The sequence below is a fragment of the Dermacentor albipictus genome, unplaced genomic scaffold (assembly GCF_038994185.2).
Source record: "Dermacentor albipictus isolate Rhodes 1998 colony unplaced genomic scaffold, USDA_Dalb.pri_finalv2 scaffold_11, whole genome shotgun sequence".
In the NCBI taxonomy this organism is placed as follows: domain Eukaryota; kingdom Metazoa; phylum Arthropoda; class Arachnida; order Ixodida; family Ixodidae; genus Dermacentor; species Dermacentor albipictus.
In genome coordinates, this window is record NW_027225565.1 from 4,296,698 (window position 1) to 4,322,155 (window position 25,458).

Sequence of the window (25,458 nt, forward strand, 5' to 3'; positions counted from 1 at the left end):
TCGTTGGGGCTGAGGAGTGCGTACTACAGCGGCGTACGTCATGGCCTGGGGTTCTGTGGCCGTCGGGGTGCCAAGTGCCTGTTGCACTTCTTCCCGTACCACATCCATGAGAGTTGCTGCTTGCGGCTGTGCGGAAGATGGCAGTAATCGGCGTAGCTCCTCGCGAACAATTTCGCGGATCACTTCCCGCAAGTTGTCGCTGGTTGTGGTCGTCGTGTCCGTACGGATTGCACAAACAGAGGAAGGGCGGTTGTACTGCCGAGCCCGGACGTCGAGGGTCTTCTCAATCGTGCTGGCTTCTTGCATGAATTCCTCGACTGTTCTTGGCGGCTGGCGGACGAGGCTGCAAAAGAGTTGTTCTTTTACGCCGCGCATTAAAAACTTAACTTTCTTTTCCTCGGCCATCTCGGGGTCGGCACGGCGAAATAGGCGCTTCATTTCTTCGACGTAACCACGGACGGGCTCATTTGGCAGCTGGATCCTGGACTCGAGGAGTCGTTCGGCTCTTTCTTTTCTCATGACACTGCCGAATACCTTCAATAGCTCCCTCTTGAACAGCTCCCATGTCGTTAGGGACGACTCGTGGTTTTCGTACCACGTGCGTGCGGAGCCCTCCAATGAGAAAAATACCTGTCCAATCTTTGCCGCATCATCCCACTTGTTGGACGATGCCACGCGCTCAAATTGGTCCAACCATTCTTCGGGGTCTTCGCCTAGGGATCCATTGAAGGTTGGTGGCCCCCGCGGCTGCTGCAGTATGATCGGTGTCGTCATCTTCGGCGAGGTTGCAGTACTCGTAGCGGCGTCTTTTCGGTTTCTGGTGTGGTCTGGCAAGGTCCCGAACTCAGGATCCTCTCCCTGGAGACGTCGGCTGGCTCGCTGAACTGCTGGCTCGTCCTCGGGTGCGAAGCGCTGAGGGCTGGCTTCACGACTTGAAGGACGCGTCCGGGACATGGGAGGCTACCCCGCACCTCCACCAGATGTCACGTAGTGGTGACGGCGGTCGCAGGGACGATGAGGACGGACAAAGGTTTGCCAAAAGAAGACTGTTTATTGGGCTGACTCGCACCCACAATGCCCTGAACTACCCGGTGACGGCGAGGCGACCAGCGTGCTCGGCGGTCGTCGAACAGAATGCCCGCCGCCGTCGTCTGCGCTCAATTTAAAGCGCGTCTTGGTGCGTCTCAACTGGGCGCGTCTTGCGTCTCATGGCGGCAGCGCGTCTTGCGTTGCGTGGCGCGTCTCAACTGGGCGCGCCTTGCGTCGCATGGCGGCAGACTTGAAGAGTGAGCAAGCACTGCATAGATTCGCGGCAATATCAAACGCCATGGATGGCACAGAGGACAACTAGCTTTTGGAGCGCGCCAATGAGGCTAGCTCGTCCGAGAGTGATTAGCTTGAAAGCGGCCATAAATAGTGAAATAAAATGTGGATGTCGGTCACCAGTTTTTTATTCTGACACACCAGTTTTTAATTATCAGCAGTAGTCTTAATTATCTGACACAGTAACACTACAGTGTGTTAATGTGTAGCTATAAGCCTGATTTGAGTATAACCCGCACCCGAGAAAATTTGATGAAAAAAAGTGCAGCATATATGAGTATATATGGCAAATGCTTTTTCTGTTCTCAATTATGCAAATACCTGTGCCCATTTTGAGTTTCTGTCATTCCTCGAAGTATTGACAGCGTTAGCAAAGTTCAGTGGTTCAGTTCAAATTTTTGCCAACTACACGAAGTAAGGTTCGTGGCTTTATGGGCCATATAAAGTGCAGTAAACATTTGCTTACGAACTAAGCAAGCTGGTGCTACATGTGCATAGACAAACAAACATAGCTCACTCAATGACTGTGAGCAGTTGCTTTCACAACGCTGGCATGATGAAGAGCACTGGCAGCGAGCAGTGAATTTTTGTGCTGCCTGCTGCTTCAGTGGATCTCTGAAACTTGAGATTACGTGACGTACAACACTGGACAAGCAGGAAGACAGCCTATGCATGAAGCCGCCAACCATCTTGACTCGCCCTTAATCTTTGTACCCACTGGTGCAGACTACCTCCAAGATATGGCACGCAGGCCCAGGCACGTACGCAGGATTTCTTTTTGGGGGGGGGCCCAACCCAAGGTAATTTTTCTATGCAAATGAGGTGGAGGGTACTTTTACTAGTACAAATGTGAATAATGCCCACCATTTGCCATAAGGACGCGTAAAGCCGCGAAAGAGAATTGAAATAACGTGTATCTCACAGGTACGCCTGTGAGACACACTTCTTTATTTGGCAAACAAAGAACCACATCAAATGGACTCACGAATGGAAGGTGCGCGGGAAGAACCTTGCCAAGAACAAGTTAACAAGCGAGACTGCAAAATAAAGATTTCTAGTAACGCTTTTTGAATTAGCCCTGGAAGAACTTCAGATAAATGTATATTTGCGCAACAGTCACAGTTCTTTTGCATCCCTCGTTTACTGCTCTACCAAGTAGCAAAACCGACTCGTGTCGTTATTTGGGAAGTTGTGTAACGATGCGTGGTCACCAGTCCCGTACAACCGCGTAGAGCGCAGGACACTGCAATTCTAGACGTACTGCGCCTACCGCGGAAGGTTATAACTCCACCCCCCCCCCCCCTTTAGCACAGCAGGAAAGGGGCTACGTCAGTTGGCTCGATTGATAACTGTAGAAGCGTAATACAAAACACACGGAATTATTCTCCAGTTCCAGTGGCGTTTTCTCTACTTCCTTTCTAAATAAGAAGATTTTGATCCATAAATATTTTCACAAACAATTTTCGCTTTTCCTCCCTGTCTGGCTGTTGCCTTGGCTTTCTCGCTTAGTAGGTCGCTTAATTTCTCATCTCCTTGCGACTCTTGTTTCCAGTTGCCAATTTTGCCCGCAACATGCTGTACAAAAAGGGAAAAACCACACGGGGTAACAGGTGACAGTCATATTGCTTATGGGTTTAGGGGTTATTGCAGGGTCTGATAATGAACGCTTTTTCGCAATATCTTATTTTGCACCTTATCTAACCCATATCGTAGATATATGGTTCCGAGGATCTGCCAGCGTCGTGGCGAGGTGTCACTCGAGGAAATAATGAAGCAAAAGGAAAAGTTAAACGCAACTGGCGTTTTCTCCAGCCACGACTCGTTCCACGAGTATACAGACCAGCCGACTATGAACAGAATTCCTTTCCTGGCCCCTGGATTAGTATAAACAAAGAACATTGAATTAACGAAGCAACAGGGATGCGCGTGATCGTTGAATCGATGATGACATAAAAATTGTGTTGGGAATTATAAATAAATAAAAATATTATAATTAAAACAATAAATGGATGGTGCAATAGATGCTGACAGCTGAATTCATCTTGAGTTCATCGTGCAGGCACCGAATCGATGACAAAACTGGCCTCCACACCCCAGGAGATGCCGATAACTACCGCCCTCCAAAAGAAATGAAAAAATTGACAACTATTCCACTCCGTGAAGATGGAATGGCAGTGAAAGCTGACGACAGTCAAAACTCTCAAACGAAAAGCAAAGTGTTTCACATCCGCTGCCGGTCGGCCTGAATATAATGTAATATCGGGCCGACCCGCGGCGGAGTGAAGCAGGCGTTAAGCACGCCGCATACGTGGGTCCATCCCGAAGGTAGTGCAATGCCGGGCCGACCTGCGGTGGAGGTGAATCAGGCATTAAGAAGTCCCCATATGTAGGCCGATCACGAAGATATTCAAATACCGGGCCCACCCGCGGCGGGGGTGAAGCAGGCGTTAAGCGCTCTCCTCACGTGGGTCCATCCCGAAGGTGGTGCAATGCGGGGTCGACCCACGGTGCAGGTAAAGCAGGCATTAAGAACTCCCCAGACGTACGCCGGTCCCGAATATATTGCAATACCGGGCCCACCCGCGGCAGGGGTGAACCAGGCGTTAAGCGCTCCCCACACGTGGGTCCATTCCGAATTGCGATGCCTGGCCGACCCGCGGTAGAGGTGAAGCAGGCATTAAGAACTCCCCATACGTAGGCCGATCCCGAAGATATTACAATACCGGGCCCACCCGCGGCGGGGGTGAAGCAGGCGTTTAAGCGCTCCCCACAGGTGGGTCCATCCCGAAGGTAGTGCAATGCCGGGCCGACCCGCGGTGGAGGTGAAGCAGGCATTAAGAACTCCCCATATGTGGGCCCATCCCGAAGATTTCGAAGTCCACAGGGGTATGTGCCATTGATCTTGGACCCTTTTTGCACTATGACCAGGATCTGCCCAGATCATGATTTTTTCTGTTAACGGACGCCGAAAAAAACTACGAAACTTAGTCATACACTGCTTCCGCTGTAAAAGGCAGCAAAGTGTTGACCGTCGAGTAGATTGATTTGTGAAACCTTTAGGAATGTGTGTGAGGAGTGGTGCCTTGGCTGGATAGGAGGGGGGGGGGGTATGCCGCTTAATTTCGGGGGGGGGGGGGGGGGCCTTGGGTACGTGCCTGCGCAGGCCGCATATGCGCTCAGTTGTGCAGACAGCAAAGCGCAGCCATGGCCAGGCTGGAGAGACGCATGCTTGTTCACGAGACACTAAACATAAGGTGCAGATCAAGCCAGCACCCTTCTTGGCTAACCCTCGCATGCTTGCCAATGTGCTGCCAGCATAAGGTGTTTGGGCCGCTCATTCTTACTGGATTTGGCCTTTATATGGAATATCACATGGTGCTAGTGGGAAAAATTTGCCTGGAGTGTCCATATAATTGCTACTGCAATTATAAAACTGGCCAAACTGCTTTTTTTTTTCAAAAATGCTATGTAGTTATCTTTTTCCTTATCAGTGGTTGTGTGCAATTTACCATTTATCAATGGGGCATCACACCATAAGATATGGTAGCTTATTTTCATAAAGGAGAAGGTAATCCTGCCTTGGGTGTACGTCATTTTCTCTATTACTAAAGCTATGTTCTATAAAAAAGTGATGCACTGGAAATCTTGCAGCTCCTATGTAACACTTTAGCCTGACTCTATATTTGCCTTTAGTGTTTCTTTAAAAACCCCTCACCTGGCCCCATTGCAAATTTTTGTTATACACAGGAAGCTGTATGGCGCTATCTAGGGAGAATTTTACGGAGATAATTTTTCAAATCTGTTCATAATTGGAGGAGATAGAAGAAATTGAACAGTCCTGTTACCGTGCCGCCAGGAGGTGACCGTTACTCTCAATAGAGACTCCCTCCCTCTTTGCCTCGGCTAGAGTCTGCAAGCGGCGTTCCTTCCCTGCCATCTCCCATATGCAGCCTTCTTTTTGAAATTTCAACCGCTTTCACTTCACAGACCCATTTTATACTTCGCATGCACGATCGCACAGCACTGCACTTGTTTGCAATGCTCAGACCATGGCAACAATGGTTAATTTTGCTTTAGACAAGCTCAGCTCGTCAAGAGCAATAATCCTATTTTCAAAGCGATTTGGACAAACTAAGCACATCCACTTAGTTTTTCTTTTCTACTAAAGAGACTGCTGGAGTGCAAGCATTTGAAATCTGTTGTTATTTCGCTCTTTTTTGTTTTACTACAAATATGTGTGCACTTTTTCAGCGCCTCGAAGGCCGTGTTGATTCAGCCTTCATGTTCTACAACATAGATAGCAGCCATTTCGTCAGCGCTGGAATCCAGGTTTTCCCCGAGTGCCTTTGCAAAATTCCCCTGAGTGACACAGAACTATGTTTCATGTCAAGCCGGGCTGAAACCGTATCTTCTGATGCTGTCACTTTCTAGTAAGCATTTACCAGAAAGTGACACTCATAGTACGCATCACTCATAGTCACTCATAGTAAGCATCACTTTCTAGTAATCCAGTTTGAATACTAAGGAGTAGTGCTTATGTTATTCAAAAAGAGAACAGAAGGGAGGGGTTAGTAAAATGCACAGCAAATAAAATGTCTTTGAAAAAAATTGCAAATCGAGTTGGACATTCTCAAATACGAATAAAAAAGAGATGCATACAGAAGGAAATATTTTCGAATAAGAGCTATTTCTATCAATTGATAGCAAGCTTAGTGGTATGAGGCCCGAACTTTGTCACAATTGAGATCCTCCCTCAACAGCTCGTAAGTCAACCTCAACTATGCTGACATACTCTCAGCCCACGCACGACGCCTCATACAGTATTGCGTTTCACTGTTTTAAAGAGTTTATTTTGGTTTGGATGAGGGACACCTGCATCTCGGCATCAGCCAACGCTTTCGTTTTTTGAGCTCAAGCTCTTTCAAAACGGCGGCAGCACTCTTCCTTTCCCTTTCATTCCTCAATGTGTTGGTCCTTTCTGTTTTCTTCCTCCTTCAGTCGCTTGTTCACTCCACGGACCATTTGAAGCACCTTCTTGGTCAGTCGCACAGTTCACGTCCGATTTTTCAAACTCCCTAGGGGCCGCGAAAACGTCCGAAAAATCGGCCAGTTGGAAAAAATAGATGCATGTCATTTACAGCCCTTAGGAGCTCAAACCGCTACAGGCAGATTCGAAAACACTGAGAAGGCCTGTCGATAGACATAATAGGCACGTCGGCGCTCGTACTGTGACAGGAAATACCGGCTGCACGCGTGTATAATTAAGGAATACATACTGTGTCCTGTGGCAATAGCCCCTTCCCACGGTTATGCTTCACTGCAATACTTTTGCGTATGCTTCAAGTAGCATTTCTGTACAGAGGCGAAGTTCACTTTCGGGAACCAGCATTATGCAACGCACCATACTTTCTGAGCTTCTAAGTCAATCGCAAGGACCACAGAGGCGGAGTAGGTGCCATTGCTGTTAGCGGCGAATTCTTTCGATAAAAACACGGCATCCAACGGCAAGGAGCTTAATAGCGAACGTCGAAGCAGCTAGGCCTAGCGTTGCCGCAGTGGTGGCTACGGCTGCCAGCGGATCTGCGTGCGAGAGCATCGGTTCGAGGCGGCGAGGTAATCAAAACGGAGGCGGTGGTGGCTTCGATGAATGCCGTTTTGGTGCTGTGCTCACGGAAAAAGTCCGAAAAATCGGACGGCGAAGAGTTTTTGCGTTCGAAATATCAGACGTTCTGATACATTGACTCCATGTGGTACGTAGCGGTGCCGCAAAGGCGTCCGAAATATCGGGCATCCGGAAAGTCGGTCGTTGACTGTACAGGGGCAACTCCTCCAGCCGACGACAGGGTGTCAAAGACTATTCTTTACGATTCCTGTCTTACTCTAGCCAACATTACCGCGACTTTGACCTCTTTCAATAAAATTACAGCTAATTTTCCCTGATAAAAGCACAAATTCCTTTAGTTTTCCCTGTGTTTTCCCAGACTACTCAAGATACCCGAGAATCCTAGTTTTCCCGGTTGATGATGGTGCGTTTATTGCAGTATTTGTTTCCTACTACATAGATGGCAGCAGCACTTTGGGGGAGACAACACTCAAAGACCATACTCTTTGGAATCGTGCACTTTTTGCGCCTTTGGGAAGATTTGGAATGATGGCGCCTGCAACTGACAGCTCGCATGCGAGTTGCATGTGCAAACAAAAGCTGCTGCTAGACTCTGACAGAGAAAGTGTTAAGACGGACGTGGATTGTCGTTGCGCAACAAAATGCCCAATTTCGTCCAGGAGATCTTGTACGAGTACGTAATTCGAGAAAGTCCGGACCTAAATACTCGGGTCCATTTAAGATTTACCGTAGGGTAGGTCGAAACACTTTCACGCTTGAAAATGGCAAACGTTGGAATGCATCCAAACTTGTGAAATGCCCTGCATGACAGGATTTTCTTGAAAACTTCACTGAAAAGTCACTCCAGTGACTACCCATCCCTTGATGATGGTTTCCACCTTTTCTTCCAGTTACTACCGGTATAGGGCATACCTTACGTTTCTTGTAGCGTAAATGTGCAGTACGCACATCATCACTACGGTACTGACCGTCATATGAATTTGTCTTTCATACCAAAAAGTATTGAGCTTTATTTAGGTCTTTAGCATCCTTACGGGGGGACTATTCCAACTTCTTGGGAGTGTAAAGTGCTTTGTACGCACAGTCTTCAATCCACGACAGCCATAGAGCTGTCTCAAGTCAGGCTCAGGGTGAATGAGCCACCCATCAGTGCTGTCCCAGGGGGCACACAGATGTTCGCACTGTCTACTTTTTGTACTCTGTGCACAAACTCTTTTTCATGTGTGATCTGTGTGTGCAAGTGTGCATCTTGTCGTCTTCCCAAGACGGGTACTGAAGCTCTTCAGAACTGTAGTGCAATCATGTTTATTTTCAGTCTTCATGTTGTGCGTTTCTTTTAAAATGGGGAAGCCAAAGATGACATTTTCTATTGTATAAAGATGTCATCACCAAACACGTGTGTTACAGTGCTAACATGTGTTCTTCTTTAACTCACGACTTGCTTTGTGCGAGGAGAGCGAGTGGCACATTTTTCTCTCAAGGAAGAGGTGATGTAATATTCTGTGTCGGCTTCCAGTTTCGGTTTTAAATCATTTACGTCTGGGTGCCACTCAGCGCCAAACGCTGTAAGCTCCCTGCTGTGTTTCCCCTCACTGGAATAAAGTAATTCTTGGTCTGGTCCCTGACTTGAGCAGTCCGGCTCTTTATTGCGGTGCTGCGTGCCCTGGTCGTTTAGGCCTCATGCCGTAGATCCTCCGTCCGGCCGCCCCGTCGAAGCTACAACATACTGGAGTTTCTTTCTTTGGGCAAAGAGTATGATGATAGTTTTGGCATCACTTCTACCGAAAGTAACGATTTGGAAAGCGAAAACAACACCGACTTGGCCCGACAGTGGTGCAGTGTTTTCATGCTTAAAACATGAAGTGGATTGGCTGAAAAAGCTTTAGAAGGGTTGTCAATGAAGTGAAGTTTGAAAATAAGATATAATGAAAAAAAAAAACAAGGTCTCGTTTGATCAAATTAATAAAGCACTTATTAAAGTACTGACACGAGATCTCCCCCTTTCATTCTTTTTAAGCAAGGAGGCAGCTAACAACCTGATAATCATAGCATAAAATCTCAGCATTCGAGACTTAATATTTTTATGACGCTTTCAAACTTTCAAAATGAGAGTCAACTACAGTGTGGCTTAGTGGGTCAAAGCAATGTCATGGCAGCTGCATAGATGTTCACGTGTCATCGCAAGCCACTCACCAAGTCCAGATTAATGAACTTGCCTGCCTAGAGCTACTGGCCCCTACGAGAAGCCCATTCTCCCACAGCTAGAGAGTAAATCGTGGTTGCTTTTCTATGCTGTCTCTATACGGTTTGTCTCACTTTCTTGTCCCATTACTTGCAATGTTTTTCATTTTAGAACTATGTACCAGCTAGCCCAACATAAGATTATCCAAAACAAATGGGGTTTAGCGCTGCAGCCTCCTTAATCTGGTGCTGCTGAGAACTGATTGATTGATTTCTGGAGTTTTACGTGCTGAACAATCTCCGCTGCCACGAAATACAGCCTCCCATTCTTGCTGATTCAATGCTTCACATTTTGATATAGGCTAAGAAAGGACACAGGGAAGGGTGAGAGGGATGCACCATATTTCCAGAGAAACGACAGCTATGAACCCTCCAATCAAAGCTTATCCTGTGTAGAGAGAACAGATTGTGCTGAGCAGGATGGTGCAACGCACTAAATCTTTGGCAGCATGGCGAGTCCCAATACCAATACAATTGGGTGAACCTGCGTGTTCAGCGGCTTGCAACGCCATGTTTAATCACAAGCTGCAATTGCCACTATGACTATGCCTTCCACCCCAAAAACCACACTCCACTTTGCATTCATTTTGAACTGCATAAAAATAAAAGAACACACACACAACTTTTATTTGACACAAGCTACAGAAACTAGAGCTTGTCAAGGATAATCATCTGGCAATTTATTATCCTTGAAAGCGAAAAAGAAACAGAAAGAAAGAAATAAAGGGAGCTTTTGTATTCCTTAATGGCATCCATGACCAACCACACCAGTGTGCACTGAGGCATCCTGGTGCAAGGATGATTGGACGAAATGGCGCACCAGGGTGCTGTTGTGTGCACCAGTGCAGTTTGTCGAGGATGCCATAAGACAAGTAGTGTCATCAAGTACTTCATCCTTGTACTGGAAATCACCTAAACGTGCAAAGCATGTATTACTTAAAGGGACTGACAACCAATTTTTAAGGACCTAGTTTTTTATGGCACCATGGAAAGCTCATCTTTGGTAGTGTTTACATCTGCAGCAGTTACTTGCAAAAGCACGTGGATATTTAGTAAGCAGAATTTTTTTTTGATCTGAGCAGCCTATAAGAACTAAGAGTCCCTCCTCCAGCAACGCTGAGAAGTGAGAGTGATGTCGATAGCCTGCCTCGCAAATTCTGAAAGCTGCCAATCGTTCAGCTTTCACAGGAGTGAGTGTAATTGTGGTTAACCACCTACATTTTAATCTTTTCAATCAGTTTTGAAAATAAAAAGCTGAGGCAACAAGTTCGTGTTGTTGTACAGACATCTCTTATAATTGTACCGCGTTTTTCCCCAAGTCCACGCCTACGTCATGGCTGGCTGCACCCCACCGTCGTTTTTCTTCCGATAGACGAGCCAAGCCAACTCATCGAAAATGAAGGCGAAGGCAGTGCCACTTTTCTGCTTACTACAAACGAAGGCTGATCTGCACACTGTAAAAAAAAATTAAATAAAAAGTATACGGCATTTCAATATTAATAAAAATACCAGGAACTGTGTACACTAATAGAAGGTCACGTGGTGAACCTCTTATGCAACTTCGTTTTCGTCGCATGAGGTGCCAAAGGTCATTTTTCATGACTTTTATTTACCAATTAAAAATATGAATCTACGTTTAATGAGGAAAACATGGCTCGTTCTGGCCACTACGATAGAGAATAATTCCATCAGCAGGGCTGTCTCGATTCGTGTTCTGAGCAGTTGTCTGTCCCTTTAAACAACTTCAGCAAAGACACTGCAGTGGCTTTGGATCACAAATGGACGAGGAAACTACATATACGAAATGCTATTACAACACGTGGCACATTCTGTGCAGCTAAGCCAAGTCCTGCATCATATCAGTCATACAAAAGGTTTCACTATGGCACATGCTTGCTTGTGAATAACTTTCTTTCTAGTACTGAAACAAATGGGTAAATTATAGGGCAGAGCAGAAATACCCATTTGATATTGTAATGGTATGTAGGAATTTAGTCAACTGAAGATAAGGTAGAATACTTCTCTACATGAACAAAGAGGTGTTTCGGAAGACCATCGGTACAATGCCTTTTCCCCACAGTGTCTCATCTGTGTGTCATCTGACAACTGTCGTTGCAAAGTGCATAAGGATGCTGCAATTGTGACATTATGACGAGATCTGTCATAAGTTCACAATTTGTTAACACATAATACAGGCACTATGACTTTACTGAAGAATATGAAAACGAGTCATCAATCCTTTTCTGTCTTGGTAATTGTAAGTCAGTGTAGTTCCTCACAACTAAAACATGCATCCGTGTGCTGAGAGGCATAGACAACTACTACAGAAAATATGTTGCATAAAACCTTTCGTAATACAATTTCGCAAATTGTGGCAGTCTTCATTGCTGAAGGCCAGTAAAAAAATTTTTTTTTCACAACTGTAATCTGCTGGGTCACCGCCCACCACTCTAGCTGACATAATTCAGCATGAAAAGCACGATGAGGTCATGTCTCAGAATAAAAGAAATAAACTCATGAATATAACAAGAACAATTATTGATAACGGCCATTAACCAACACTTTTTATAAATGTTTGCAGTGTGCAGGACATTTTGTGGATGTGGCACAATTCTGAAATTGATGTTCTGCCAATAAAAGAGGGTGGGTGATGGAATAGGCAATGACTCAAGATATTATGGTAGTTTCAATGACTTCAAAGTTAATATTTATGACTCTTTTTGCTCACAAACAAAATGGCTTTTGCACTTTTCGTGCCCTGGCTGCCACACATGAAAATCACTCAACAACACAGCCATCACAACCAAAGAGCTGCGTGCAGAAAACCTGAACAGCATTAAGCAAGCCTAAAAGGATAAAATCAAGCTATGTAAGATATAAACAACTTTTTAGGTAGCTACAGTTTACAAGCAGTGACACAGTGCTCAATAACATCTGGGCATCACAAAGTGTGCCGAGATCCAGCACCTGCAGTTAACTAAGCAAGGATTGGCACTACAGTGCAGGCATCAGTGGCTCATCTAAAGGAAGGATAAACATTTCATGCCCAGCGAATAATCAGTTAGTAAACGAGTCCAACCTTCTTGCAGCGTCTCTCCTAAGAGTGGGCTTGTCCATGCTTCATTATGCCAGTCAGGCAAAGTTCATGCAAATGCATCTCCCAAACACTGCAGCCTGTCTTTGTGACCTTGCACCATGGCCTTACATGTTCACACTTGTCTCAGTGCATTGTTGAAGGGCCTGCAAAGGAAAAAGGAAGGTGTCACATACAGGCTTTATCAGAATGACAAATGTGGTCTTTGAACTATGCAAAACAGTCAACGAATACAACCAATTATTCTTCATTTGTTGATAGCCTCCTCATCACCACCACCAACAACAACCACAAAAAGAAGATAATGCAGACACATGCAAAAAGAGAAAAAAAAGAGCACAGCGTAAAGAGGAGACCTGTTGAGAAGTAGAGATAGAGAACAAGGGAAAGGGAGAAGGTGAAGCTACCGGAATGCCATTACATTATCAGATATCATTGGGCATTAAAAAATTATTAAATTTGTGGTTTTACGTGCTAAAACTACAATCTTATTATGGGGCATGTTGTAGTGGGGAACTCCAGATTAATTTTTACCCCCTGAGGTGCTTTAATGTCCACCTAAATTTAAGTACACAAGTATTTTTGCATTTCGCCTCCATCGAAATGCAGCCACCACGAACACGATCAAACCCGCGACCTTGAGTTTAGCAATGCAATGCCACAGCCATGACGGGGCATTGCCTGCCAGTGACTGCAACAGTAAGACAAAAGAAAGAAGTCAACGCTTTTGCTGCATCCCTGACAGCAGAGTCCAACAGAAAGCTCTAATACTGTGATTCTCAGCATGGCCAATTCTTCCCCATTTACTGGTAGACTTACTGCCATTTCACATAGGAGACTACTGATCTGTCAACAATATGGAATGACAAACTTTTCCTATAAAGGAAGCACAAGCACAAATTTTATGACAATACAACCAGGTAATCCATTTCAATGTAAACCTAATTTTTAACAATCATGTGATTTATGGGTTGAATCAGGCTTTGCAACTAGTGCACATATTTTTGGAGGACCAATAAATTTTTACTATAGTCGGTGGCAATCTAAGAATTAAGTGACAAATACACCACTGTCCAACTCTACAACAATTTGTACAGATGTGGCAATTGATTACATTCACTCGTTTTCATGACGTCATGGCAGAAGTGAACGACACTATCAGCAGTTCTCGAGACTATGTTCTGGAGTGCTTTTGACGAGTTCTTAAGTTGTCACAGTGTAATCATGGTAGTAACAGTTAAGGGCACAAAAGAGCAACACTAAATAAGTTTCCATTCATTTGCCAGTCAAAAATTTGATTGCCGGTGGACCAAATGAAGGCGAAACTTCCTTTTTTTTTGTTAAGTTGACGTTGATACTACAGTGCAGGTGCATCAGTGTGAATTCACAGATTTCAGAGTAGTTTATATTTAGGCTGCTTTGGCTTAGGCATTCTGGAACCTTGCTAAATTGTGTTGATTCCTTAAGAATGCAATTTCATCCTTCTTACCCATAAACAATTAACTATACCCAACAGGATGCTGTCGAAACTGTCGAAATTCATGACACAACCAGCTGGAGCAGGAACTTCAGAGTCACCTACCTCTATTCTTGCATTTTTTCAGGATTACCTAGCCTCTTCTGACAGTAAGGGTGGCCATTTTTATATTGGAGAACCATAACTGATTAGTACAGCTTATTATTCCTCTTTAGTGTCCCTTTAAGGAAACGGTAAAAAAGAAAGCTGAAGAGGAACAGCGAACAGGACACCGCACTTAATAGTTACACATAGGTACCAATCCTCATTCATACCACAGTTGAACACATGACCATGATTTTCAGTGCTCATGTGTTCAACAATCTTTATCTGCAAAGAAAAAAAAAATTAAATGATAACACTAGTACTCCTATCAATCTTCCGCACATACCACATAGCAGCTGTTTATACAAGACACTGCAATTGAACATGCTTAACCGTCTATGTGTACCTGTACACACTTGTGGTAACAAGTTCAAATTAAAGTATGCTGCCAGCACAATCCAGAACTTGTGATAGTTCACAGTGGAGCTTGTGATCTCGCATAAGAGAGAGAATACAGGCACACATGCAGTGTGGGCAAATTGAGCATAAACATAATAATGCATATTGAGCAATGATTTCTCCTCTGTATCATGTAAGCCACATGATTGGTTTGTCAATATGTGCTCATCTGGAGGCACACACATACTTGATTCCCAAGTAGATGGCTATGTTCCTCCAACATCTTCTGAATGAATTTCAGTTGGTTGAGATGTAAGCAGCTTAACAGTAATCTGATATATACAGAATGGCTAAAAACAACTAACTTGTGTTCATTATGTAAAATCAGCACGCGATATAGCTACATTTGACCATTATTTATTGTTGTAATCATTTTATAGCTGTGTTTTGAAGTGAAATAGGTTAAATGAAAGTTTCATGAATGGCAGAAATCACGTCACTATCCCCAAGTTACAAATAAATTGATACATGTGAACAAATAAAATGAATGACCTATAATAGAAGGGCACACCTAGGCCCTCGTCCTGTACGCATTTGGTTCCTGGGTCATGAAATGACTATCATAGCCCATCTGGCTCACATATCGCCTTTGCATAATATATTGCACATTGCCTTCAATTTCCTTTTTGTTCTTCAAAATTCACTCAGAAGTGATTACTCAAAACATTCATTCGGGATATGAAGTCCAATGCATACGGAACTGTATGGAAGAGGTTTACTCATATTCTTGTCAACCGCTTTCGAGAACTTTGACACTAAATTGACTTAAACCTCTATGTTGTCACAGACGGTGGAAAGCAACCTTGAAGTGGATTTAGAATTATTTGAGATTGCATGAAAATCCAGAATGCAGCAGCAACATGGCAATGCACTACAAATAGCTCTATCTTCATTTCTGGATTTAGGCAATCGAATACAGTTTTAACATAGCTAACATGAGAAGATAGTTACTTCTTCCATGTACATGGAGATGCGGCTTTTGGCATCTAACCGTAGTATTTAAAAGTTTAAAAATTATTTCACGTTCGTGACATGCCAGCAGATAATATAAAGTATATGGCAAAGTGATTATGTCCCATAGCTGTATTCGCCTCTTAGGAGGATATCAAGTTTCTATTTGATATGGTTCCTGTGAAACATATGCTACCACATGATCTCAGTGAGTGACAGACCTGCAGTGCAACTCTTAGAAAACAAGTAGCTTACGTGACAAATAGCAACAGAATATTGTTGCACGTCTGTACAGTAGCAACCAGCCACATGTTCTTTTTTTTTCGCAACTAAGCCAAGTCTAGGCTGCTTTAGTCTACAGTTACCACAAAAAATGAAATGAAAAGCAGCAATTGTTCTGCGAAATTATCGTCTCTAGTAAAGCGCGGGCCCCCTTGCAGATTTAAAGAGCATTCTCGTTTTGTCTTTAACGTTCAGCGCGGGCCCCCTTGCAGATTTAAAGAGCATCCTCGTTTTGTCTTGAACTTTCCTGATTTCCTGCGCCAAGCTGTATTACACCAGATCTCCTTGATAAAGAAACGTATGCTTTGTTTAGGAAGGATGCTGCAAGAATACACTGGCAGTTTGCTTGCGTGGACTTGTAGCTTCTACACTGATGATTATGCTGTATTAAGAAAGAACTGCCTCCACAGCAAAAGAAAGAGTAAATGTTACTAATGAAGAAGGCGCACACGTTTCCAGGTTATGAAGAGCGCGGAACTGTTTAGCGTAGGGAATACAGTGGATGAGTTTCAGTCGCCTTCACAGATCTGCAGAAACAACACGCAGATTTCTGAGTCGGCGCACGAAGCTGTAGTTGAATATTTGTCCTTCATAATAACGAAACTGCGGTAGGACGCATACATGCATCAAATGTGTCAACTGTGCCAACTGCGTAAACACGCATTCGCACATGAACGCGCTGGTACTCGCGCAAAAGCGCGGCGTCAACAAAATACTTGGACGTTGCTGGCGATGCACCAAGCGACATGGGAGTGAGAAGCTCTGCAAAGGCGTCAGATGCCTCGTGCTGCGATCAATAACTTCAAGCAGTATTTCTTTTATGCACAATAATTATAAGTCGCGGACTGAAAAAACCTTGCGCGAAGCGATATTTCCAGCGCTCACCGGAGCAGCGCCGTTTCGCTTTGGGATGGGAGAAGTGCTGCCGTCCTCAATGTCGCGGCGTCCTGGAGACAGCTGCCCCTCCCTCGGCTTCTGCAGCGAGGCCCCATGGCAACTGAGCCACCGCAGCTGCATTCAGAATAGGGCCTTTGAAACAGCTGGCGACAAATACACCGACGAGAGCGGCGACACTGCACGCAGCCCAAGCGCAGCTCCCGCCATGGCACTGTCATACGTACGCCATACGTACGCGAGCAGCAGCAAGGGCATATCATGCCCCGAGAACGAACTACAGGGGCGCTGCGAGCGCCGCTCACGTGACGTCAGGGCACGGACTCGCACCTGTCGTCTGCTACAGTTCGGGTACAGTGACTATAGTTCGGGCGGTGTCCGGGTGCTTTAATTCTGCAGTGTTTTCGTTTGTTCGCCCTCGTTCTCTCTGCTTGTATACTTATGACGGTCGTCTCAAATATATTTTTACGACGTCCTAATTCGCAAAAATTTATTCAAAGAGCTCATTTCTTTGACGACAATGCAGCTCTCAAAGGCAACGCTACAGTGCCAGCCGAAGGAGCGCAGATCAGCCCATTGCGGGTTTTTCATGCGCGGATCGACAACCGCAAAAACATAGCATGAAAGAACCCAGTTATGATACCATGCTTGCCGCGGTGCAACAAGTATGTCACAAACGCTGGCTATATATGACATCTACAAAAGTTACCTTGATTTTAATCTGCTAAAACAGGTTTGCTCACTACGAGTGGTTCATGGTATAATAACGAATGTTTGGATTTCTTCACAGAAACGCTCGGCAGTAACACGAGGACTTAACACTGCAGTTTAGATTCTACAAGCCCGACTATAATTGCTTCTTTATCTGCTTCTCAACATTAGACGGTTCTTCACGTGTTTATTTTAAGTGGCGGTAATTTGAAGTAAAGCTAATAAAGGCTTACAGCTATTTGCAGAATACGAAAAGGAATGTAGAAATATATATTCCCTTTTCTGTGCCACACGTCGAACTCACTTGAGAAGTTGCTTGAGGAATATACATGACGAATCTGTTTGGCGAACTGGCACAGGCAGCTCGCCCCAAATTTTTTTGTGAAATAAGCCTTTTGGACCGAATGGTTGCAGCCAGAAAAAAGTCGAAGGGTCAATCATTCGTACTATGGGAGATATTGAAGATATCATGATTCCCCGGTGGAGGGTCGAAAATCAAGTGAAATATGTAAGGCTTGTGGTGTTTTCTTTATGAAGGTTTGCGAGGTTCTCTTTTATGTCAAAACGAAACGACGAAACGAAACCGACGTCGGTTTCGAAACGAATAGTTCTCCGTTTGTATAAATAAACAACGCTGGATCGAGCCATGGGGAGGCAGAAGGTGCTTGAATTTTGCTTCTCTAGGCAATCTAAGCTGCGCTGTAGTCCCTCGAGAATACTTTAGGCATTCCAATTGGCGCTGTAAGAAATGCTTTCTGGTTTCAATTCGAAGTGGCAGTGAGCTGATGGGTTTCGCGAAGAATGGGTGCCTCGCCATACCGACAGTCGGGTGCTACCGTTGCATGAGGGGTGTGCGCCATATTGTCGATAAAGGCTACTGAGGCCTGGCCATCATGAAATATTTAATCGCTTGCAATCGATTGGCTCTCGATCTTAACCATGAAACTTTTCTCTCAGGTGATTGCTACTACGGTATTTGTGAATTAACTACGTAAATGCTCAACATGACGCGCCGTCGAGTTATCAGCAATGCGCAATTCGTTTTTTAAGGGCCTGTTTCAGAGAGGCATGAAAGTAGCAGCAACAGTTTTCATAAGAAATGCGCGCCTAATTCTTTCTTTTAAGCATTAATAAATGGCCATACTTGACTAGAACAACTCACCAGAGTAAAGAATCATGATGACAGCTTCGCTGAACAGTGTTTTTCTAACACGGATAACACGTTGACGCCAGTTACCAACATTTTTCTTCCATGTAAAATGCAATGTCTCTCATAGCTAAATGCCAAGGGAATGTTAAGTGTTTAGTGAAGCATCATACATAACTTCGCGTGTTCAATTTGCAGACATTCTTTTTACGCAAAATTTATGGAGAGACACGGCACATGCATATGCATTGTAAAACCAGTAGACCCCTTCAAGGCTACATAGCTTGCCATGTCCAAGCCGTAAATTTTCTCGACTCAAGTGGTTTCGAAGAAGGAACTGTGGTTCAGGCATGGCAGCAGAAAGAAGCCGACATGCCCTTCAATAAGCACGGCTCCAGACATCCACACCCCAAGCATACACGAAGGGAACGAGCGCGCGCGGCAGCTGAGCGAGCCGCAGCGATCGGCGTCCTGGCCGTGACGTCACTCGCAAGAGGGCGCCACTCCAAATTCTCGCCGCTAATAGAAGCTTCATGGGGATATCTCGGAGCAGATGCAATTTGTTGCGCTGTTTCTTTTACGCACACCAGTAGGCAGCAGCATCTACGTTCATTATTATCATCATCATTGTTTTAAATATTTTTGAAAATTTGCATATGCGTCTTCTGTAGATATATTTGGTTGTAAATTAAAAAAAAAGAAAAGAAAAAAGTTGTCGAGGAGTATTTCATACGGTTTGGATAGCTGCCAATAAGCTGCCAAGGAAGCTTCGTGTTTAAAACTTTGAAGCTCAACTAACAAAAGATTACATCCCTTGGTATATGTTTTTGTTACTCCGAGAGAACTGTAGAACCGTAGTTGTACGCGTGAGCAGCGCATTGGAACCAGTTGGAAGCTATGTGACATCATCATGTTTTGGCGGGAAAAGTTTGAAAACTTCGCTTGTCTGATCTGTACCGAAGGAACTCCTAGACAAGTTACCGCAACAGCTGCATTCACCAATGCTCGTGAAAGTACGTATTGCGATGGCGCTTGTCTGCTGACATTTCTATGGACGCTAAAGCAAAGGACAGCAGATTATTAAAATTATTCCAGAGACACACGTGAGTCTCAGTGTGTGTGAGTCTGAGAGAGTTCGAGTGGGCGCGAGTCTCAGTTTGAGTGAGTCGTGACAAATCTGCGTAGTTGTGAATTACGAGTCAAGGCGACATAGGTGTATCTACCGGGGGTATTTTCTCCCCACTTTCAAAAAGGGGGGGGGGGGGGGAGGTGGTAGGGACAAAATATGTCATTTGCCGCAGGTGAGGAACAATCCCACATGCGAAGGTTTTGGGATCGTTCTCTACCTGCGGCAAGTTGTTTTTTCATCCACTTTCATTTCCATTAATTTATGGTTTCTTTATTTCATTTATTAAGCCCAAGTAATTTCCCCTATGTTGTCCTTGGCGTCAGCGTTTGTTGGCTTCTTATGATGTGACGTTAGAGAGAAATTTAAGTGCAATGCGTGGCGAAACTTTCACTTTCCTGCTTTAAATGCAAGGTTGCAGATTAGCCTATAAACACCCGCTTTTCCATTTGTTTTCGTGCATCACACGAGATTCGTAGTTTATGTCTCCGGCGTTCTCTGGAAGCTAAAGAAGGCATGTTGTTTATGTCTTTGAAAAATTAGGGGCAGGGTATGGCCAATGTGTAGGCAATGTCCCAAATGGGTGGGCTAAATGCTCATTTTCCAGTAGAATACGTTTAGAAGTGGTCCATAGCGTTATTAGTCTATTTTACGAGCGGTGTAATACTTAGACGGCTGCGCCGGCGTAACTACAACTACAACTGAGGTCAAATTTTGCAAACATACGGGCAACTATCCACCAAGTTTATGTGTGATGGTTAACCACAGGATTAAAACAATTGTAAAAAAGTGTTGGAGAGTATCACGCTGCTGCTGTTAGCTAGGTTTCCCGATGTCCCAACAGAACTGTGCGTTTCATATATATTATAATTTGAAGGCAGCGTTCCAAATGTTAACGTTTCTGGCTTATTTAGAAGCATTAAGAATAATTATTGAACCCTTATGTTTTTTAATTTATCTTATTTTTTTACTTTTTTCATGCGTGGTTTTTCATGCGTTTCGCCTCATTGAAATAAAGGAGCCAGATTCGTTCTTTTTTTCGGTGACTGTAAGGACAAGCTAATGAGTGAAGAGTAGGTACACATGAAGTTCGAAATACATTTCTAATTGTGGCTTTCGCAATAAATTACCTATACAAATATACTAGAGTGTTATATGCGTGCGGGAGAGAATTGAGCCCGCTGTCCTGGCAGAACTATAAAAGCCACCAAGACCAAATTTAGCGAAAATTGGTGGTACGCTACGGAAAAATCTCTCTGTGCGAAGTTAAGTATGGTTGGATCATATATACATAGCCATTATAAAAAAAATCTTATTCAAGTCAAGGCTAGTCGACGCTTTCTTGTTATGCCATTTCACGTACGTAGCGGCCATGCACGTCTGGAAGAGGGCCGAGCGAGACAAGCTGAATGCCATGATAAGGAGGGGGATCAAGAGCGCGCTCGGACTACCAAACTACACACGCACCGACCGACTCCTGCAGTTGGGTATTCAAAATACCCTGGAAGAGATTGCAGAAGCGCAAGAAAGGGCACAGATTCCCAGGCTCTCCGGCACCAGGGCAGGCAGACGACTCCTAACAGAGATGGGCGTCCCACCGGCGACTGTCGAAGACGCCTACCAGGGCCTTCCGAAAGAGCAGAAAGATAGCATCATCATATCGCCCGCGCCGCGCAGTATGCATCCCCAGTGTAACGTAGAAAGAAGGAAGGCCAGGGCAGTGGCGCTCCTACGCCGCGCGACAGAACTCCCTGGTGGCAGCTGCTTTGTTGACGCGGCTCAGTCATGGCAACAGTAACAATTTCACGGTAGTGTCGATCAACCACAGAGGTTCGACCGTTAACGCCACTTCGGTACGAAGCACGTCGTCACGTGCGGCCGAGCAAGTGGCCATTGCCTTGGCCCTCCTGGACGACAAACATGCCAATATCTTCAGCGACTCCAGGGCAGCCATCCGCGCCTTCAGCGTTGGCGCTGTGTGTAAGGAAGCCTGTCGCATCCTCGACGGCAAAAGCATCGCCACCCACACTCTCACGTGGTTCCCCGCTCACATGGGATCTATCATGCGAGGCCCCACAAACCTCAACGAGCTGGCCCACTCCAAGGCGCGAGGTCTCGCTTTCCGCGACCATGGAGAACTCCAACGCCGGCCCGCAGTGGTGGAGAACAGAGATCAGCCCACCACATACAATGAAATTGCGCAGCACTTTTATCACGGTGGGAGAAACTTTCCCCTTCCACACAAGAAGTTGAATAGAGCGCAGGCATTTGCCCTCATGCAGATTATTGCAAACAGGCTCGGATCCCAGCTTAGCTTTATTCCACAAGCTTTATCCCGACACCTATGCCACTAGTTCTTGCAGGCACTGCAATGACATCGCTAGCCTAGACCATATGCTCTGGCGTTGCCCCTCGTTACGAGGCAGAGAACAAATCAATGAGGACAAGTGGCTCTCCGCTATCGAGAGCTCCGATGCCGGGGCGCAACCAAGCACGTACCCAGGGGGGGGGGGAGGGGCCCGGGGCCCCCCCCCGAAATCAAGTGGCATACCCCACTCCCCACCCACGCCACCATTCCTCACACATTCCTAAAGCGCCGCCAGATCAATGTTGATTGAGACTTCGCAGCTGTTCATCGCTCAGCATTATGATGCCTTTTTCACTCTTTTTAGATGGCGGTAGTTATCGGCATCTCTTGTAATGTGAAGGACAGTTTTCTCGTAGATTCCGCACCCACGCGATTAACTCGAGATGCGTTCAGTTGTCACCATCTATTCAACCGTCACGCCCATAGCTGTTGCTTTTGTTAGTTCAACCTTCTTTGTTTAGGCTGATCCGGGGACCAGGAGAGGGATGCGGCTGTTACTCAGCTGGTCTGTACTCTTATGGAACGAGTTGCGGCCGGAGGAAACGCCAATTGCGTTTAACTTATCCCTTTGCTTCATTGTTTCCTTGAGTTACGGCTCGCCGCGACGCTGGCAGATGCCCGGAACCATATACACGTGATATGGGTTAGATGGTGGGAAATAAAATAATGTGAAAGAGCGTCCATCATGGAACCCTGCAATAACCCTTAAACCCATAAGCAAGATGACTGTCGCCTGTTACCTCGTCTGTTTTTCCCTAGCTGTATAGCACTTTTCGCGCAAAATTGGCAACTGGAAACAAAAATCGCAAGGAGTTGAGAAATTAAGCGATCTACTAAGGGAGAGAGCCAAGGCAACAACCAAACTGCAAGCAAAAGCGAATAATAAAAAAAGTTAACCGTTGTTTATGAGAATATTTATGGATTAACATCTTTTTATTTAAAAAGGAAGTAGAGAAAACGCCGCCGGAAGTGGAGAACAATTACTTGTTTTGAATGACGCTCCTACAGTTATCGGTCGAACCGCCTCACGTAGCCACTTCTCTGCTGTACTTATGTGGGTGTTTTTCTAACCTTTCGCGGTGACCGCTGTACGTCTAGAATCGCAGAGTCCTGCGCTCTACGCGGTTGTATGGGACTGGCGGCCGCACAGCGTTACGCAATTCGCGGAACTGTCAAAACTGATCAACAAGGCGGAAATAACTGATATTCGAAACTATAACATGAGAAAGACTGAAGACCCGCCGTGGTTGCTCAGTGGCTATGGTGTTGGGCTGCTGAGCACGAGGTCACGGGATCGAATCCCGGCCACGGCGGCCGCATTTCGATGGGGGCGAAATGCGAAAACACCCGTGTGCTTAGATTTAGGTGCACGTTAAAGAACCCCAGGTGGTCAAAATTTCCGGAGTCCTCCACTACGGCGTGCCTCATAATCAGAAGTTGGTTTTTGCACGTAAAACCCCATAATTTTTTTTACTCGTTCGTTCAACTATTAGCTCGTTTGTCTATGAGATGTACACACGTAATGAGACAACAAATTGTGTCTCAATATGAGAGACTGCATCATTTCACTTACTGCAATTTCGGCCGCGTCATAGCGCGGAAATTCTTCGCGCGGTTATCACTGAAGTCATATGTAGCAAATGTTGTTTCGGAGCGAGCGCAACCCTCCTCAATGCATGCACCTTAGTGCAACTCGGTTCGCGACAAGTGCATCACTTCGTGGACGGATGAGCTAACGCACAATGAAATGTTATTCGTGATGAGTCACTAACCTGAAAAAATAATGCACCTGTTTGATCCCGAATGAAGCACTGTTTCTGCATTCCCGCTTCGCGAACGAATGCTAAAAAAACTGATTTCATTTTCTATTTACGCAGAATGCCGACTCGATGATCGGCCACGTGTATTTATGTCGACATTTAGGCATGACAAACATAATAGCACCATCGCCCACCTCTGAGCCTTTGCGCTCGCTTAGAAGAGTGGCAAGGACGCAAGTTGGCGGCACTGTAGCTTGTAAAACCCTTTCGAACCTTAAGAGCAGCGATCGTTCATGCCCTCTGTCGTTCTTTGTACGTGCCGCAGGTTCACATGGTACCAATGGCGCGGATTATTTAGGCTACATGGGGCTTGTTGGAGGTCAGGATGTTGGCATTAGATTGTAAATGTGTTATTTACAACAATTTGCAACAAGATCTTGCGACACGCACTTGACAGATGTTGCATGCCTAATGTTGACCAGAGACGCCGTGAAGTCAAGTATTTATTCGGGCAGCAACATGAACATAACAGACAGGAACGATTCAGTGGCTTCGCCTTATAAAGGGAGCATGGGTGCAGCCGAGGCATGCGATTGGCTAGCGATACAATAGCACATGTGAACAATGACCGCGTGCATCAGATACGCGGCGCACAGTGACAAGAGAATACGCTTGGTAAACGTTGCACAGATACAACTCCTAATTATAGCACACGCGATACATTCAGAGTCGTCATGGCACAGCGTTAGCGCTCGTTCAGCTACTTGAAAACAAAAAAATAGTTCTCAAAACCGAACAGAAAAGCTGCCATCACTGAATTCGTATAACCGTCCATATAGAAATTATGTGCTGTACACGAAGCTACTCGGAGCTGGAAAGCCAACGCGAACGCTTAAAGCACACCGCCTTGCTATGCATGCATTCACTCTGCGAAAGGTCGTCTGCTACGCTCGAGTGGTGTAGGCGGCGCAACGGTCGAGGAGGATGCGGGAAAGAGAGGAGAAACGAGGAGGAGCGCAGGCAGAGGAGGAGAGTCGCTACTTTACGAAGTTTAAGTACAGAGGCTAGCCTCTATAGTTTAAGGGGTTTTATTGGATGGATGGATGGATGGATGGATGTTATGAGCGTCCCCTTTGGAACGGGGCGGTGGGTCGCGCCACCAAGCTCTTGCTACTGTGCTGCCTGATATCCTACCTAGGTTAACCAATGAAAAAAGAAAAGAAAAAAAAACACTATGAACTAACACATTCAAATTTTCTGATCCCCTATTGCGAACTGTGTTTTTGTACGTCTCCGTCTTTTGTCGTTTCCCTACTTTTCTTCCACCAATCCTCCAATCGCCACTTACTAATGTCTATTGCGGACCTGTTTGCTTTACCACTGCTTCCGCTGAACCCAAGGGCTTCAAGGAGGCCAGTGGTGCCTAAATCGACCGCTCGATAGACGTCTCCACATTCTAATAAACATGCTCCATAGTTTCCCTAGCTTTACCGCAGCAAGCACATGCTTCTTCTTTCTTATATCTCGCTTTATAGGTGCGTGTTCAAGGCATCCCGATCTCGCTTCGAAAAGTAATGAGCTTCCCTTTGAGTTATCATAAATGGTTTCTTTCCTGATTTCGTTTTTTCCTCTTAAGTAGTTACTCATGGCAGGTTTCTTTTCCATTGCCGCCACCCGTGAGATTAATTCAGCCTCTCTAACTTTCCGCTTGACCTTCTTTGTTGCTGTGTTGCCCACCCCACAGGCCGCATACTTGCTGGTAAGCTTCCTAGTTTTTTTCCTCCACTGTGAATCAATGTTTTGCCTGTACAGATACCTGAACACTCTCCCAGCCCATTTACTTTCTTCCATATTCCTCAGCCGTTCTTCATACTCAATTTTACTGCGAGCTTCCCTCACTTCAAAACTAGTCCAGCCC

At 45.3% G+C, this 25,458-nt stretch overlaps 1 protein-coding gene across 1 annotated transcript in view; it reads right to left on the reverse strand.

Annotated features, from left to right (window-relative positions):
* Positions 1-16,684, reverse strand: part of LOC139051311 (uncharacterized) — a 138,263-nt gene extending 121,579 nt beyond the window's left edge. The window contains exons 1-2 of the mRNA XM_070528317.1: positions 16,420-16,684; positions 12,267-12,427 (exon numbers count right to left, since the gene is read on the reverse strand). Of these exons, the coding sequence (XP_070384418.1) occupies positions 12,267-12,304 (38 nt within the window). The 5' untranslated portion in view covers positions 12,305-12,427; positions 16,420-16,684. The remainder of the gene's footprint in view (positions 1-12,266; positions 12,428-16,419) is intronic.
* Positions 16,685-25,458: the final 8,774 nt, after the last annotated feature.